This window comes from Argentina silus (genome assembly GCF_951799395.1).
Source record: "Argentina silus genome assembly, chromosome: X".
Classification (NCBI taxonomy): Eukaryota; Metazoa; Chordata; class Actinopteri; order Argentiniformes; family Argentinidae; genus Argentina; species Argentina silus.
This window is the reverse complement of record NC_139653.1, coordinates 27,206,813-27,224,312: the sequence shown is the minus strand read 5'-3', so window position 1 is coordinate 27,224,312 and position 17,500 is coordinate 27,206,813. Positions and strand designations below refer to the sequence as shown.

Below are 17,500 nucleotides of genomic sequence, written 5' to 3'. Positions count from 1 at the left end.
TAAATGAAGTTACAGTCAAGTTTATAAGTATAAACCCTTTATAAAGGCAACCCTAATGTAAAGTGTTACTGAAAATACTTTTTCCAGCTATATTTGACAGTCAGACGCAGGTTTCTGCTATGGTCAGTTCCTCATAAAGGGCTTCACCTCTACTGTGGTTGAATGTCTAGACAACTCAGATGTGGTCCTGAGGCTTAGCTGGTCTCTTCCACTGGCCTTCAGTGATTAGAACAGAGATTAGAACAAAATTCCAAAATCAGAACATCCTGCTCCAGACCTCTACGACGTTACCGCTGGACTATGTAGAACTATGTAGAATGTTTGAAGCACAGGCTGAAGTTGTATTGTCACCCTGTGTGAACATCACATTGATGGGATCTAGATCAGTGAAAACAAACATGACTGTGAGATCATGAGTCCAATACTATGTGAATCAATAGTAATCAAAGCGCTGCTAAAGAATACCATCACATAGAGGCCAACTACTAGTGTGAGTACCAGCAGTATCGCAGCAGCTCACTCTTCTCTGCAACTCTGTCTATCACCACATCTGTATCTGTACTTTTGGGGCGGCAGGTAGCTTTGAGATTAGCCTAGAGGTTAGAGAGGCCGGCCAGCAATCGACAGGTCGCTGGTTTGATCCCCACTCCAGGAGGGAGCCGGATGTGAGTTAGTAACTGGAAGGTTACTGGCATCATATCTAAGGTGCCTATCACTGCCGTTGTGCCCTTGAGCAAGGCACTTAACCCCTAACTGCTCCAGGGGCGCCGAATATGGCTGACCCTGTGCCCAGGGCCCAGAGCTCTGTTCTCCCTTGGGTGTGCACGTGTGTTGTCTCGGAGGGGGGTGTGTGCAGTGCGTGTGTGTTGTCTGGGGGGGGGGCCAAATATAAGCACAAAATACAAAACACAGCAGCCCTACCACTTATTTTACAACAAATCAAATGGGACTGGAGAAAGGTAAACACTAGACTGTACTATTTAATATACTTTCATATACATAGAATATACTATTTCATATACTTTAAAGTACATAGACTATACTGTTTCATATACTTTCACATAGAATATACTATTTCATATACTTTAATATACAGTACCAGTCAAAAGTTTGGACACACCTTCTCATTCAATGTTTTTTCTTTATTTTTTATTATTTTATACATTGTAGATTAATATTGAAGACATCAAAACTTTGAACGAAGTCTATCTGTCCCTCCTGATGGGCCTCTGCTTCAGCTCTGACCTTGCTTGTGCTGGGGCTGGGCTTCTAAGTCTTCTCTCTGACCCTTGGCCTCAGCTACCGCTACATGCTGCTGCTGCTGCACGTTGACATTAGCATCATTGTGATCATTTCAACTAGCACTACTGGCACTGGCACTACTACTACCAAATAAGTCGGTCAATTTCCTCCATTTTGTTGCATCAGACTCAAGGGCCTTTACTTTCTTGTCCCTTGAATATTCAGCACCACCTTTGTGTTTTTTCCACCTTTGTTGTTGTTTGTCCATGTTGGTTGCAGTTTTGAAGAACATCAACTAAATCGGACTTCTGTGAACTCAACTGCTTTTGCATCTCGTTGGTGGGTGTGTCAGAGTGTGTGAGGTGTGTGTGTGTGTGTGTGTGTGTGTGTGTGTGTGTGTGTGTGTGTGTGTGTGGGAGAGGGGGGGGGCAGGGTTGTGCGAAAGGAGGAATGGACCAATGGGCCTGCCACGCTGGGGGAGATGGAGTAGTTGGCTTTTTCGACCCCACAGCCCATAGATCCGCTACTGCTTCACTGCGCCAAGTAGAGTATGCCAGAGTACTTGCACATGTTTTCATACACAGGAAAGGATCACTGTTTAGTATGGCTTTAGGTGGTAATACTTTGGCTCAACGACCAGTTGTCTTTTCTGGTAGCTGTGACATCAATCTCCTTCAAAAAGCAGGCAGTAGAAAGTGCTTTAGTCGTCTGGTTTGATGTTAGTTAGGTGGAGTAAAGACCTGTTGTGGAAGACTTCCAATCTCCTTTTCAGATCATCAGGAAGAATCTCAAAGGAAGTTTGTGTCCAAAACTATGTTACATTTGGTATTATGTCTCTGTACACTTGCAGTGTGCGCCCTTGGCCTCTCCCCTCAGTTTCTCACTCAAGTTCTGCACTTCCTCCAGAGGGCACAAAGAATTTCTGTGAGACTTGCATTTCCACACAAACCGTCAGTTGAAACCTGACCTGGTCTGTGAGATGGTAATTTTTCCAGGATTCAGCCCTGTAATCATCACTGATATTCGTAAGTGTGATGAAGTATAAGGTATTTTCCTCAGGAGAGCTGCGTCCAGAAGGAGCAGCAGTAAAAGTCCCACTTCACTGACTCTAATCATCCTCAGTCTGTCTGTCTGTCTGTCTGTCTGTCTGTCTGTCTGTCTGTCTGTCTGTCTGTCTGTCTGTCTGACTCACTGTCTGTTTGTGCGAAATTCACTCTTTTGACATCTCTAATCTACTGCTCATCTGTACATGCTGCTCACTTCCTGGGGTCTTTTTTTAAGTTGTGGTTGGTTCTTTATGATAACATCAATTACTGACCATTTTAGACATTAGTATATGACTCTCTTTGGCACCTTTAGATTTGATCAAATATAAACATGTCTAAGGAGAACATTTTGGGATATAATTTGCATATCATCACATCCTTTATCCACTGGCCTACTGGGAGCCTGGGCAACATATGGGAGGGGCAGAAAACAGGCTGAGGCAGGTGGAGGGGTGTGTGTGTGTGTGTGTGTGTGTGTGTGTGTGTGTGTGTGTGTGTGTGTGTGTGTGTGTGTGTGTGTGTGTGTGTGTGTGTGTGTGTATGTGTGCACGGATCAAAGGGCCAGGCTGACAGCGCAGCGGTGCAGTGTCACACAGCCGTGCAGGAATGTTCCGTGGCACAGGGATGTGCAGCAGAGCCTCATTAGCACCCCCCCTCCCCTCCTGGCCTGTCAGGCCGTGTTAGCCACAGCCTGCCACAGATGCACGGGGGGGAGCGGCTGCTTCCTGTGGATCATTTCCTGTCTCTCTGTCCTCCCTGGGCAGCAGCAGGAGGCCCAGTCTTGCGGCCTCAGTGCTGGACCTGTGTCGGCTCAGTGATGTTGAAGAGACATTAATAGACCAGCAGACAGAGCTGTCATCTGTAGGTTGCATTGGTGTAATGAAGCCGACCACTCCTCCACCACTGGGCCTATCAGCCACTTGCTGTCCCTTCTGAAGCAGGGGTCAGACTGTGGTGTCCTCTCTCACTGTACTCATAATTAACCTCTCCAGCCGCCGCTCCCTCTGTTTTCACACCACAGAACGGAGATGGAAGTCAGGAAAGGGAAATATAAAACAGTTAGTGCAGCACAATGCGGAGTGGACCCTGTCGACCTGCCCAGCACCAACCAGACTGGAAGCCAAACAATCAGAACCAGTCTCTTTTCTCTCTCTCTCTCTCTCTCTCGCTCTCTCTCGCTCTCTCTCTCTCGCGCTCTCTCTCGCTCTCTCTCTCTCGCGCTCTCTCTTTCTCACACACTCATTCTCTCTCTCTCTGTTACTGGGCACAATCAAACCAGAATTAAATCCTTGTCATCGGATACTTAAGCCTGTTATTACAGCCCTGCACCACTTTCCTCCCTCTCATTTTTATTTGAACTGCTGCACTGGTCAAATATTAGTATTTGGACCTTGTATGTTTTCCTATATGTTCAATGGAAGAAGTAGACATGGTCCTTCAAGAGGACCTTAGTATGGTAGGTGTGGGTGGACTATGTTTTACTCTGGGCTAGAGAGACAGCCATAGGTTCTGGCACAGCCCTGAATTGATTGAACAGAATTTTCTCAGATTGCAGGATTATCAGGTAGCTTTTGATCCCTGTGTTTTGAAAGGACTATGTTGCTACACCCTGCAACTGTACAGTGCAGAAATGCATGGGCCTTACCCTCACATTCTCTCTCTCTCTCTCTCTCTCTCTCTCTCCCTCAGGTGATAGTGATGAGTTTGCCCTCTATCCCTCTGATGTCCTGAAGGATGTGTGTGTGTTGGATGGAGACCCTACACCCCCATCAGTCCCAGCAGAGGATGCTCCCTCTCCCAGCCTGTCCGGCAATGACCCCTCTCCTCTGGACCCCTCCCCCTTTCATTCAGCCATCTACATCACCCAGGATGACCTGCCCATTCCCCCTGACTTCGAGCTGCGTGAGTCAGATGTGCCAGGCGGGGGCCTGGGTATCTGGGCCCAGAGGATGGTGAATGTTGGAGAGCGCTTTGGACCGTACGTGGGTGAGCAGAAGCAATTCCTCAGGGACCCCACCCAAGGCTGGGAGGTAAGAATACACACTGTCTGAACAGGAGAGCTCGTTCCTCCATTAGTGAGAGAGGGCGAGGGAGATAGGGTTGTCCTAGTTATTGTGTTTACTCAGTTTCTGCCCCAATGGCGTCATGTTCAGTTTTGGCCCGGTGATTGAAGTGTTCAGGTTTCTGTTTGTTACCCAGTGATGTAATCTGACCTCAGCTCTGTCAATGGGTAAGACATCTCACTGAACCCCTATGTGGTCTATGCTCTTAACTCAATTAAAATGAACAGCCATAAATCCTGCCTTTATCCCAGTTAAAGACCTACAATGGGCATTGGCCAATCACATATTGGTCATGCAACACACAAAATCGAAGGGCCACAGGACAAGGTCAGAGTTAAGGTGTGGGCTCTGTCTGTCAGCTCAGGCCCATTTTACTGAGCTAGAGGGGGAGGGGGGACAGGGGGCATCAGACTAATTGAGTTCCTCTAAACAGATCCTCTCTAATTTTGATTGAGAGATTTAGACCTGCAAAACACAACAAAGTCTTTGTCCTTTTGCTGATCATAACCAAGCATACCAACGATACCACACGTTACTGATTACAATATAATGAAGTAAGGACAAATACTTGTACTCCATCATACCTATAGAAATCTCTACCCTGAGACAATTTTTATGTTTACTGACTCTGAATGTGTCCATAGAATATCAGATTTGGTCCATATAAATAGTTTGCTCGCTTCATAGAGCATCAGGTCTTAGTCAGTGGTCTTGCCTCAAATTTGACTAGAATAAATTGCTTTGCTGTGGACAATTTCTTTCTTGAAGAAGCAACTTTTAGTTTATTATTATCTACTGCTCTATGAGACTCAGCACATCAATTGCTCTAATAGCAAAATTAAATCTGCTCTTTTTTCTGTCTTTTTTTTTTTACATTTAGCTAACATTGGGTTTTAATATGATTGAAAAACTCTCTGTCTCTCCCAGAGAGATTTATGGCCAGTTGAACAAGCTCCGGGTTTTTTTTCCCATGGAAGGAAATAAAGGAAAAAGGTTTCATGAATTTTAATCCGGTGGTAATTTATGGGAGGCTTGAATAATATGTATTTAAAAAGCTGAGGAGCCGAGAGTGGGAGATTCTGGGGGAAAGATGGGATCCCGGCAAGGCAGCACTGTATCATTATGTTTAATTACTACCCTGACAGGGGGCCATAACTCTTTCCATTAAGTAAATAAGTTGTAAAGAATTTATGATGAAATGCCACATTATTCAGAACGGATATTCAGTGATGACATCCCTGTATTAAATATGGTAAACGCCATTAAGCCCCCCACCCTCCTACCCCCTGTCTCCCTCCGCCCCTCGCAGCCCCCACATACAGTCAATATGCCAATAAGCAAGGGTCTGTAAAAATAAAATTGATTTGGTAAATGTGAGTTAAGATAGATCTGTTTGCTTTCATCATCAATTCTGTGTGTGTGCTAGGGTGATGTCACCGACCAGGGAGCGATAAAGTGCGGCCCATCTGGAGCGTGTGATGAAGGGCTTTAGGCGCCCGCACTGGTGACAGACTGAGGGAAGTTTGTCACTAGGGAGGCCACTGCTCCATGCCATCACCATAAATTTGGGGCTTTGTTCATAAAGGGAATAGTGAGTTATGGCAGAGATGCTTTATTAATACAGGAATGGTGACATATGGGAAAGATAGCTTCAGTAAATAAAGGTGAGCAACGTGTTTTGTCAGGGCTGGAGGTCCACCTGCTTCTCACATGGTGACCCCAGAGAGACACCATGCCAGCCAACAGAGCGTCATGTGTGTGTGTGTGTGTGTGTGTGTGTGTGTGTGTGAGAGAGAGACCACTTGTCCACAGGTGCTAACATGTTTAGTAGTACATCATAAACATCCTGTGCTTGTCTCACACTTGTTTAATGTTGTAGGTAAGGGAAGGTGTGGTTTTGATAAATGGTTATTTTGGATATTTTCTTAAATGTGATAAAAGAGGAAGAAAAAAACGTATAGAAAAGTTAAGTTATGGGTTAAGTGTAAATGGAGAGAATGAGAGGTGGAGAGAAGGGGAGAAAGAGAAGAGGATTGCTGGTATATTAAGTGTTTATTTGGCCTGGCAGTCTTCATTAGAGTCAGCAGACAGCTTCGATTGGCTCTCCCTCCTGAATGAGATTTTACAAAAGTCCACTGAAAGTCCTGCTCAGACGAGAACTGCTATTTGTCAAAGTGCAGGAGCATGGGTGAGGGCAGAGGGAGGGTAGGTATTATTAGTCTTTTCCTCTCCTGTGTTCACCAGTGATCTGACAGGACGAGCCTCAGAATGTATCCTCAGTACAGGAGGCCTCGGGAATAGCAGCACCGGCAGTCACACCACTGCTGAAACTAACCCCAACATGATCAATCTCACTGAGAGTGGCATCTTACTTTTGTTTGCTATTACATTAATTCAAATGTATTTGTTTGTTTAATCACATTTTATACAAGAAGGGTTTCAAGGGTTTTTGCTTGTCTGGATTAAAGTACTAAAAACTAATAAAAACATATACTATACATATACATAGTGATAAATATATTTATAATAAAAAGATATGATGTAGACTATTGTTTCGAGAGAATGAGAGGATGGGATGTATTGCTTTTTACTCAGAGAACTTGAATGTATTTTTTTAGTTGTGGTTGTGAAAAGTATACTTTACGTCTGGATGCTCAGCTCACCAGTCCATATTCTGCTGTCCTTCCCTGAGTCATGATGCACATTGAAATTCAAACACCGTTTGTGTCTGTCCTCCTCACACCACCACCAACAATGAGAGAGAGAGACCCAGAGAGTTATCCTCCACTCAATGAGCCCACATCATTTCACTGGGCTCACCCACAGTCACTGCACCACGGGATTATGGGTCCGGGTTTTAGAGCTGGAGAAAGCCGAGCACCTCCCGCTGTAGGAACGCTGGGCAGGGCGGGTGGGTGGGGAGGTGGGGTGTAGGCGGGGAAGGCGCGCTCAGAGCCTTTGTGCACCTTTTGAGTGGGGGGGCTGATGGTGGTGGGACGGGGGGATGTGGAGGAGATTAGCAGTGCTGGTGAATAGGAGTGGAGGATTAGGTCCCTGGGCTGGGCCTTTCCTGGGCCTGCCTGCCTGCCTGTCTCCTGAGCCTTACAGCCTGAGAGCCTTGGAGCAGTCCAGCCTGGGGCACAGTGAGAGGCCAGGGGGAGCCCCTCTGCTGCTTTTTGTCATTCAGCTCCCTCAGAAGCCATGTCAAGACCACAGACAGAACCAGGGAGTGTTTTAGGCAGGTTGGGCCAGGGGGGCGGAGAAGAAGTGTTTTTTGTGTGTGGATAAGCCGTTGTCCTGAATGAATGCAGATGTCCCTAACTGTCCCCCTGTCCTGTGTGCTGACGACCTGTCACCTCTGTCACTGGGAGAAAGAGCCAGTCTCACTCCCACCCAATGGACCATAATCCCTGCCCCAGAGCATAGACTGTCACTAAGATGTGCCTGCCCACACCGCTGCTTAGAGACCCTGCACTAGGGATGAACCTCTCTGTCATTCATCAGTTCTGAATGGACACACACTCACTCTCACACAAGTCATTAGAAATTCCAACTAAGAAAGTCTGGCTTTTAGAATGAATTGAAAAGAAAGTATTGGCGTATTGTAGTTGAAATACAACAGCAACAGAAATCATTGCCAGACATTTTTACCAGAGAGGACCAGGAGAGTGGTGTTGTTGTTTGTTGACTTACAGATATAGGACGCTCTGGAGTCTCAATGTCACTTGCCAAGTAATGAATTGTTAAGTGGACAATAAAGCTCATTCAAGTCTGTGGTGTCATGTCACTAATAGCCAAGCTTTGTGTGCTAGACTGGTGATGACCCCCCACCCCCCCCCCCCCCCCCCCCCCCCCATCCTCAGAGCCCCGGGGTTGCTGTGGAGAACAGATATCATTTATGGGTGCATAATTATCACATAGATGCCTAAGTGTAATGAGAGCTAAGATGGCATAGTAAATCTGGGGCGAGAGGCATGCGTGGTGCTGAGTGAGAGCGAAGGGGCTCCATTGTTCTAGTAAAGCCAGCAGTACGCCTGTGGGGACCCCTCCTCGTCCCCCTGCTTTGTGTTTGGGAAATAGAGCTGTGGCGAGCCACCCTAATCAGCTTACAATGCAGCTTCAGTCCAAGCTTCAGCCCCAGCTCCAGTTCCACCTCCAACTCCTGCCCCAGCCCAAGCTGCAGCCCCAGCTCTGACCAAGCTCTAGCCCTCAGCCCCAGTTCTAGCCCAAGCAGCTCCAGCTCCAGCTCCAGCTCCAGCTCCAGCTCCAGCCCCAGCTCCAGCTCCAGCTCCAGCTCCAGCTCCAGCTCCAGCTCCAGCTCCAGCTCCAGCTCCAGGAGAACAGATCACCAACATCTCCAGGAACATGCGCTTTTTTTTTTGCTAGAAAAAAACCCCATCCAGGAAGGCTCTTTGTGAGTGACAGGGCAAAGGGGCAGGGCCCCCCCCCACCCCACCCACCCCTGTGCATGTCCCTGAACATCATCCACCCCACCACTGCCCTACACTACAGGAGGGGGCGAAAAGGCCCCTGACACCCTTCCTTCCTGTGGACCATCCTATTTAATAGGCCCTGTACTGCTGGCATGTGTGTGTGTCTGTCTGTCTTTGTCTGCTCTGTCCCTTGTGAGAGAGATGAGCTTCGCCCCAATGCAACTTGAGGTTGATTGTTTTGAAGAAATGGTGTCCATTCAAAACCGAAAGTTGAAACAACAACCAAGTTGGGGGTCCTCCCTCTCTCTTGATTAATAATCCCTTTCTTTGGGCTAATCTGTCGTGTTTGGTGGTTGTGGGGTAGGTTGTGGGGTACTCGTGTGAGAGGATCGAGGGGAGTCGAGGCGCATTCAAAAAGAGAGAAAGAGAAGAATTTCACTCCACGAGTGCAAGGTCTGTGTGTTCCTACACTTGTCTCCCTCCCTCTCTCTTCTCCCCGCCTACCCCTCACTCTCTGTCTGTGGATATACCAGCAGGGAGGGGAAGCTAGGTTAACTAATTGAACAAAGTCAGAGTGAGTTGCAGAAGGACAAAGTGGGCATTAGGAGGGCTGCAGCAGAGGAAGGTATACCCAGAGCACAATACCAGGTGAAGGAGGGTGTCCATGGGGGGCAGTCCGAAGAGGGCAGAGGTCACAGACCTTATTAGATCTCAGGAGAATAAAGGGGCGTGTTTGGGTGGTGAGGGGGAAGGGGGAGTTCACCTGGCAGAAAGGCTCTGTAGGGGGGATGTCTCTCCCCCGTTAAAGCTCACCCCTCTGAACGTCCACTCAGCCCAGACAAATGTCTGCCCAACGGATACACCATGCTGGGAACCACAATGCATCCTGAAGTAGGCTGAAGGAAATACACACAGAGCTCCCCTTTCTCTCAAAATATGACAAACACCTATTCTACACAGCCGCAACCACAGCCACAGATATACAGAGAAAATGATACTTTTGTTCGTTTTGAAAAGAGGTTCACAAGCTCAATTTAGGGATATAAATGGTATTGTCTTGTAAGACATGCTGTGTCTCTTTTCACCAGCTGTTATTGAGTATTTATCTCAGGATAATTAAAATCACTAAAAACTAAAACAAAATAACAGTACTAAAAACAATTTATTTCATGGAAACTACACACAGACACTCTTACACCTTTATCTCACAAATACACACACACACGCACACACACACACACACACACACACACACACACACACACACATACACACAATGGCCTGTATAGACAGAATTGAAAACGAGGGGACTCCTTAAAGGCGTACAGGAAGCAGAGGTGATGAATTCCGTGTGCAGGGGCGCAGAGCCTAGCTCCTACATACCTTATCTAGGGGCTCATTTTAAACATACTGCTGATTGTTTCCAAATGTCTTCCCAATGGGAGAGAGAGGAACACTGGGGCTCTGGGCACAGTAGGCTTTTATTGGTCCAGTCCAGAGAGGGAAATAGGAATTCTGTCCTGCTTTTCCTACCCGAGTCGCACTAGTGCTTAACTACCAGTCATATCGCATTACCCAGGCAGTAAATCTAAGTACCGGTTAACGCAAATAATCAAGCGCTAATACTACTCTACAAACCACTCACTCTGTCTGTGGTCAGAAAAGCCTGTCCTCTCTCTACTTCTGCCAAGCTCTCTCACACAGATATTCTGTCCTGCACCAAGTGTGTGTGTGTGTGTGTGTGCGTGCGTGCATGCGTGTGTGTGTGCGTGCGTGCGTGCGTGCCTGCGTGCCTGTGTGCCTGCGTGCGTGCGTGCCTGCGTGCCTGCGTGTGTGTGTGCATTTGCCTGTGCTGTGTGTGTGTGTGTGGGTGTGTGTGTGTGTGTGTTAGTGGTTGGGTGTTGGGGTATATTGGGGGCGGGAGGGGGGGCCAGAGGTCTTGAAGCCCTCTCGTTCTGTGCTCCAGTTCAAAGGCTAATGGAACTGGGGGTCTGGTTTGAGAGCTCATTACCTGGTTAAGAGCTAAAATGCAGGCAGGCAGGCATATTCAGACCCTGACACAGAGTAACACCATAGTCCTCTTCCAATTACTCCATATTGCTCCTCCAATTACTGTGGAGCAGATCCAACAGGAGAGCTGCCAACGTGGAGAGAAAGCAGAGGCCCGGTGGCTGTAATGAGGTCTTAACCCTGACAGTGCGCTATTATGTCATAATGCTTTAATTTGATCCATATGATAGCCATTGCATGTCTAAGTTATTGAAAAGTCAATATTTGTGAGTTGGCCCGCACCTCTGATGGCCTATAGAGGGGCTGCATACTGCACAGGAACACCTCTGATGGCCTATAGAGGGGCTACATACTGCATAGGAACACCTCTGATGGCCTATAGAGGGGCTACATACTGCACAGGAACACCTCTGATGGCCTATAGAGGGGCTACATACTGCATAGGAACACCTCTGATGGCCTATAGAGGGGCTACATACTGCACAGGAACACCTCTGATGGCCTATAGAGGGGCTACATACTGCACAGGAACACCTCTGATGGCCTATAGAGGGGCTACATACTGCACAGGAACACCTCTGATGGCCTATAGAGGGGCTACATACTGCATAGGGAGGTACAGCGCTATGTAGTATAGCAGACATCACCCAAACTCAACCTACCATCTTACCTTACCGTTGCACACTGTTCCCATTTACACTTGTGGATGCACATAGATGTTTTTTTAGTATGTGTCAGAGATGAATGAATTGAAATAATAGCCTGTCTATAGTTGAATGAATGCCCTAGCAGTATACTGTACATATGTTGTGAATCAGGTTTTATTTCCGGATCGTTATATTTGCTGTTTACTTTCAGATCAACTTCAGGAATGTTATTTTAACTCCATTACATATTTGCAGAGTATATTTTTCATATTCAGCATTGTTCATTGTTTAAAGACATAAATTGACCAATAAAAAGGGAGACCTTATTGGATTAGATGTACAGCATATCTTCATGTGTTTTGCATTACATTATTCTAAACTTCTGTGTGAGTTAACTTAAGTTAAGTGACAGAGGCTAGACATGGCAGTCACCCTGAAATCCATAGATAAATGCAGCTCACTCATCCGCGGACAAAGTGGAACAGATACAGTTTCTCCAACTGCTGAGAAAGAGAGAGAAGGGAAAGGGTAGAAAAGAGTAAAAAAAAAAGAGGGAAAAAGGTAGAACTGGATGATGAGCAAAGACAGAGGGATAAAATAATGAAATCTGAGAGAGGCAGCATGAGAGGGAGAAAGCAAGAGTGATAGAGGAGAGAAGAGAGTAAGAGAGAAAATGGGTGAATGGGAGAAGAAGACTAATAAAGGAGAGAGAGTAGGAGAGAAAGAGTGTCAGAGTGAATGAAAGAGAAGAAGTAGAATACTGAACTGGATGTCCTGTCTCTGTTGGAGCTGGGCTTTACGTGCACTGGGAGACAGATTTCTCGGCGAACTATTCCCAAGTGTCCCCTCTCGAGTCAGTAATAGGATTTTCCAGGCTACAGCAGGTAGTCTGAGTGGGACTTTGTTCATGGGCGCTCACAGATAAGGGTTAATGCAGCCCAATGGTTCCTCCGTTGGCTCTGTCGCTCCCTCCCATTGGCCTGCTATGTCAGCACCAATCTGTCACAAAGGATTTCTCCTGGCAAAACTCAGCGGCCATTTCTGACATCTCCAACAAACTAATTGTTGTCTTCAGTCCTGGCGAGCCTGTGAAGTCCTAACGAGTTAGCGTCTTCCGCAGAGATGAGAAAAAGTCTCGCAAAATCAATTTCTCAGCGATTACAGCTTTGTCATCAGCCAAAACAAAACCCCCGGGCAGACAGGAGGAGCAGAGGAAAGCCCATGGTCTCTGAGAAAAGGGTACAGGGCATCCATCTTCTCTCCTCTGATTGTTCCCTTTCTCCAGGCCGTTTCATGGCTGCTTCCCTTCCCTCAAAGACACTTTATGACAGGCATTGTAATCTGTTTAGAGTGCTGGGGACCCTCTCTTTGGGCAGCGCTTCCCTCTGGCCCTGAGTGACAGCGGGACAGGGTCCAACTGCCACCCAGGACACGGAGCCATAAATCATCCTGCTGGCACGGCACGGCTGGACCAGGCTCACTTCCTGAACGGCTACCAGTTCCTGCAGGGGACAAAAAGCCCATTGTGGTTCTCTGGGCAGCCAGATCCTCTCTCTTTGAGAGCACTGAGGTTTATGAGCAATGTCGAGACCCGGCCAAACCAGAGAACCAGAGAGAGAGAAAGGGATGAAACTAAGTATTTGAAGATAATGTGAAGAGGGATAGAAATAGAGGTTGTGAGATCGAGATATTGCTAGAATATGACTAACCACTGTAAATTGCAAAACCTTTGTATGCTGTGTCATTACACCTGTTGATACTGCCTCTGTTTGTGTGTATGTACATTACTCACCATGACCTTCCTTGTGCATGAAATACTTGCCACCATTTTACCTTCAAGGGCAAATGTAGCTCCCAATATGGTTATGAAACTGCAGCAACAGCAGCCAGTGTCCGGGCCCTCACCAAAGATGGCCTCCCACTCCACACAGAACCACCAGTCTCAAGAACCACCAGTGTTTGGATGTCTCCACCTCAGTGTCAGGCTATGAGAGATGGCTGTTTTCTTTCTGACACAGATCAAGAAATTAGAATGGCCCCTAGGGGGACGGGGATGTGAAGTCTCTGACACCCCCGTAAATCTGGGTGTCCCATCTCCGCAGTGCATGTGCAATGGGAACACCAATGAGGCGTGAGGATGAAATTCCTGTGCCGTTCTCACATAAACCCTGGGGTTTCGCTCACAAAATAACACTTTTCCGACCCGTTCCTGACTGGTTGTCTCTCAGCTGCCCACCCCAGCAACCTCACCGTCTGTCTTTCCACCCCACTGAAATGACTCCCATACCCCAGACTCTAACCGTAAAAGTTTTCACAGGAAGTTTGCTTACTTAGTATATAGTCCTGTGTTTGAGTTAAACGATGAATATGAAGCACAGTCATGTGTGTTATTCCACTGTATGGAAGACTGTTCCAACCGCCTGTGTGTTGATATGTTTTTTCCCATAATCCACCATGTCAGTCTGTCTGTGTCCCACAGCATGTAGTTAAGCCTCAGAACTCTCCAGTGTTACTCAGTGATGGCTGCTAATAGAATTAATAGACACTGCATGGCCATGAATTCATGCCATTAGGGAAATGTCTTGTTAAGACCAAGCATCTAATAAAGTGTAAGGTTTTCAGGGCTGTGGAAGTAGGTAGTTCTTGGTAGAGATACTGTGTGTCCAACTACATCTTCTCTCTCGCAGGGTCCCACACACCTCAGGCTCTGGCTCAGTTCATTCCCCTCCAGAGTGTGTTTAATACTCTAGACTGCTGAGAGAAAGGTAGAGTGTCCTGGTGGAGCCTCCTGCAGGTCCAGGGCCTGTGGACCTCTCCTCCCCTCATACAGACATGGCCACATTAGCCAGATTTTTCACCTAAATGGAAATGCTGCCTGTCACCTCCCTACTGCCTCCAACGGCTCCCCCTGTCCAATCCGTCACACCGTGCCGCCGGCTGCGCAAATAGGCCTGCCACTCTCACTGTCATCAGAGTAACGGATGTCCCGTCGTAAGATAGGGCGGGGCGAGGTGCACCTAGGTCCGCTCTCCCTACCATACCCCCACCCCATCCCCAGTGATGAGCCTCCCTCTAGTCATCTCATAAGAATTGGGTGGGGAGCGTGTGTGGGGGTGTGTGGGGGTGTGTGGGGGTGGGTGGGTTAACGCCTCCATCTCTCGTCCTGACTCAAAAGCAACCATAAGGAGAAAATAAATCGTGTCCACCGCCTGGACTGGTAACCTAACAGCTGTCATAAATAACGTGGACCTATTTGAAGGGGAAGATGGGGCATTAGAAGCTATTTACACTGCTGGAGCCATGCTATCGATCAGCCGCAGATGTCCCATAGATAAGAGCGAGATGATGTCATGGTTATTTATGATGATTCCTGACAGTAAGGCTACAAAGGGATTTTCTAGGCGACAGCTCCATTTGTTTTTGGGATGTGATGCATTCTATCGTCAGGGAAACAATCAGGCAGGCTGGCAGAGCAGCGGTGGAGCTCCACGGATGCCTGCCCCGTACACAACACCTCCATCTAGCCTCAACACCAAGACAAATGCCATCAGCATGATTAGGCCCATAAAGAGGGGAGAGAGGGGACACACACAAGAGCTGAACACATACGGGCACATAGGGGCCTTTATTAGTTACGCACACACACACACACACACACACACACGCACACACACACACACACACACACACAAAGACATACATACACACACACACACACACACACACACACACACACACACACACACACACACACAGATACACTCACAGGGGCCTAGCAATACACACATAGGCATACGGACCCTGTCTTAAGCTGTAAAAAAAAAAAAGTAGTCCCTGAGCCACAGTAGGAGAGGTGAAGAATGGAGGAGTTGAGAGTAGAAGTTGGCACGGCTCCACTGTTTCTGTGTTCTCTGTCGCTGGCCCCTCAAAGCAGGAACATTATTGTGAATATTAGTGCAGAACTTCTGGCACCGGTCCAGCCTGGCCTCTCCATCAGCAGGCGGGTTAGCAGCAGGGTTTGAACACTCACTACCCCCCAACCCCCCCCCTCCCCCCCCCCCCACCTCCTCAATACACTCAAGACAAAAAGGGAACAACAACAAGATGTATGGAGCCTAAATCCTGCCCAGCCCCGATAACAGCCACAGCTTTAAATAAGCAAACACATGTGGCTGTTTGATGTGTCCTTATCTGAACAAGTTTAAACACTCAGAGAGTTCTCCGGCAAGATCAAATTCTGCAATTAATCTGCAGTTTAATATAAAACTTTGTCACAAACACATGCACACATGCACACATGCGCACTCACACACACACACACACACACACATCCGTGTCCACACAGTGCTCCTGGGGCTTTCACGCTGGTAATGAGAAAGTAGCAGAAAGCTGGTGAAGGATTTTACTCATATGGGGTTGTTGTTGTTTAGCTCACAAACACTAGGGCCACGTGGTTATTCTCCCATGAGTGGAGAGAAAATCAGTGCATTATGTGTTTTTTGTAGAGCTTAGAAGTATACTCAGAGCTAGACATTAGATTCCTCTTATCTGGAGAAAGAATAGCAGGGGATATGAAATATGGGATGTAAGGATAAGAGACTGTCTTTATGAGTGTGTTGAGGGAGAACCCTTGTGCCCATTGGGTGTGCACATATGTGTGTATTAACATCTCACTCTTTTTCTTGATTAGGAAATATGCAGCTCAGGGAGAGAGAGTGGGGGAGAGGACGAGAGAGAAAAGAGTGGGAGAGCAAGATAGAGAGAGAGAGAGAGAGAGAGAGAGAGAGAGAGAGAGAGAGGGAGGGAGAGAGAGAGAGAGAGAGATCCTTCTCTGACTATGGGGGCAAAGAAAGAGAGAGAAAGAGAGAGGGAGGAAGAAGTTATGTCAGGGATCAACAGGTTAGAAGTGATGGGAGTTAAGAGAGACTGTCCTGGCACAGAAGTGATCTCATAGAGGAGCACAAAGAGTCAGCGGGAGGAGTCGGGAAGGGAGGGGGGGGCATCTCCCTCTCTGGGGTGGGGTATTCATGGGGAACGGGAAGACACAATGCATTGGGGTCAGTGCTGGGTCATCAAAAGTCCATGAACTGGAGGCTCCTGTGTGCAGTCACAGGCATGAGCTGTCCCATCCTCACCCAGAGAAAACCCCAGGGACCTGCACTCACTGCATTCACACACACAGTGTGTGTGAGAGGGTAGTGTGTGAGAGTGATTGGAGTTTTGAGGGGTTTATTGAGTAGTTTTTATAAAGGATCTACGGTGATGGGGGCTCATCTTCTTTCTCCCCATGTCAGAGGTTGTGTATCTGTGTATGATTACCCCTTGACCTGTCAACTCTGACCCTAGCGCTCACGAATACAACAAGTTCAGGGATATGTTACCAGTGTGAAAAACCCAGGTCATTATGGGGTCACAGCACTTCCTTGTGGGTATTTCCTCTCAACTGCTGTGTGTGTGTGTGTGTGTGTGTGTGTGTGTGTGTGTGTGTGTGTGTGTGTGTGTGTGTGTGTGTGTGTGTGTGTGTGTGTGTGTGTGTGCGTGTGCATGTGGTGTGCACGTGCGTGTGTGTGTGTGTGCGTGTGCCAGGCCCCTGTCTGTGCTCTGTAGTAGTATGCTGGTTTAGATAGGTCTCCTGTGCCGAGGTTGCTTTTTCCCTGTGGCCCACCAATGAGGATGAGCCTACACTGCCCATGCTGCCTGCGGCAGCCCATTCCCTGTCCCAGCCTGTCCTTGGGGGAGGGGGCCATCCCCCAGCCCCCTTTTGTTAGGGAACGTTCAGTAATAAATCTGGATCTGGTAAATAGCCCATGAATAAAGGAAGATTTTATCCTCAGTGGCACGAGAAGATTTAGTGAAAGAGGCACCGTCGCCTCTTCTGAACAACTACAAAGTGGTCACTCAGCGAGCCTTAAGAGGCATAAAAAGCCTGCGGTAGTTCATTAAATTTCCAACATGAAGATGGGCCATGGCTGTGATATATAGCAGACAGGTGCATATATCCACAGTGGCACTCACCTCACCTCTCATTCTCTATCTGTCTCAATGAGGAAATAACTGAG

At 47.5% G+C, this 17,500-nt stretch overlaps 1 protein-coding gene across 1 annotated transcript in view; it reads left to right on the top strand.

The window, feature by feature from the left end:
* Positions 1–4,222: 4,222 nt before the first annotated feature.
* mecom (MDS1 and EVI1 complex locus) overlaps positions 4,223–17,500 on the top strand; it is an 80,330-nt gene continuing 67,052 nt past the window's right edge. The window contains exon 1 of the mRNA XM_083695299.1: positions 4,223–4,318. Within this exon, the coding sequence (XP_083551425.1) occupies positions 4,238–4,318 (81 nt within the window). The 5' untranslated portion in view covers positions 4,223–4,237. The remainder of the gene's footprint in view (positions 4,319–17,500) is intronic.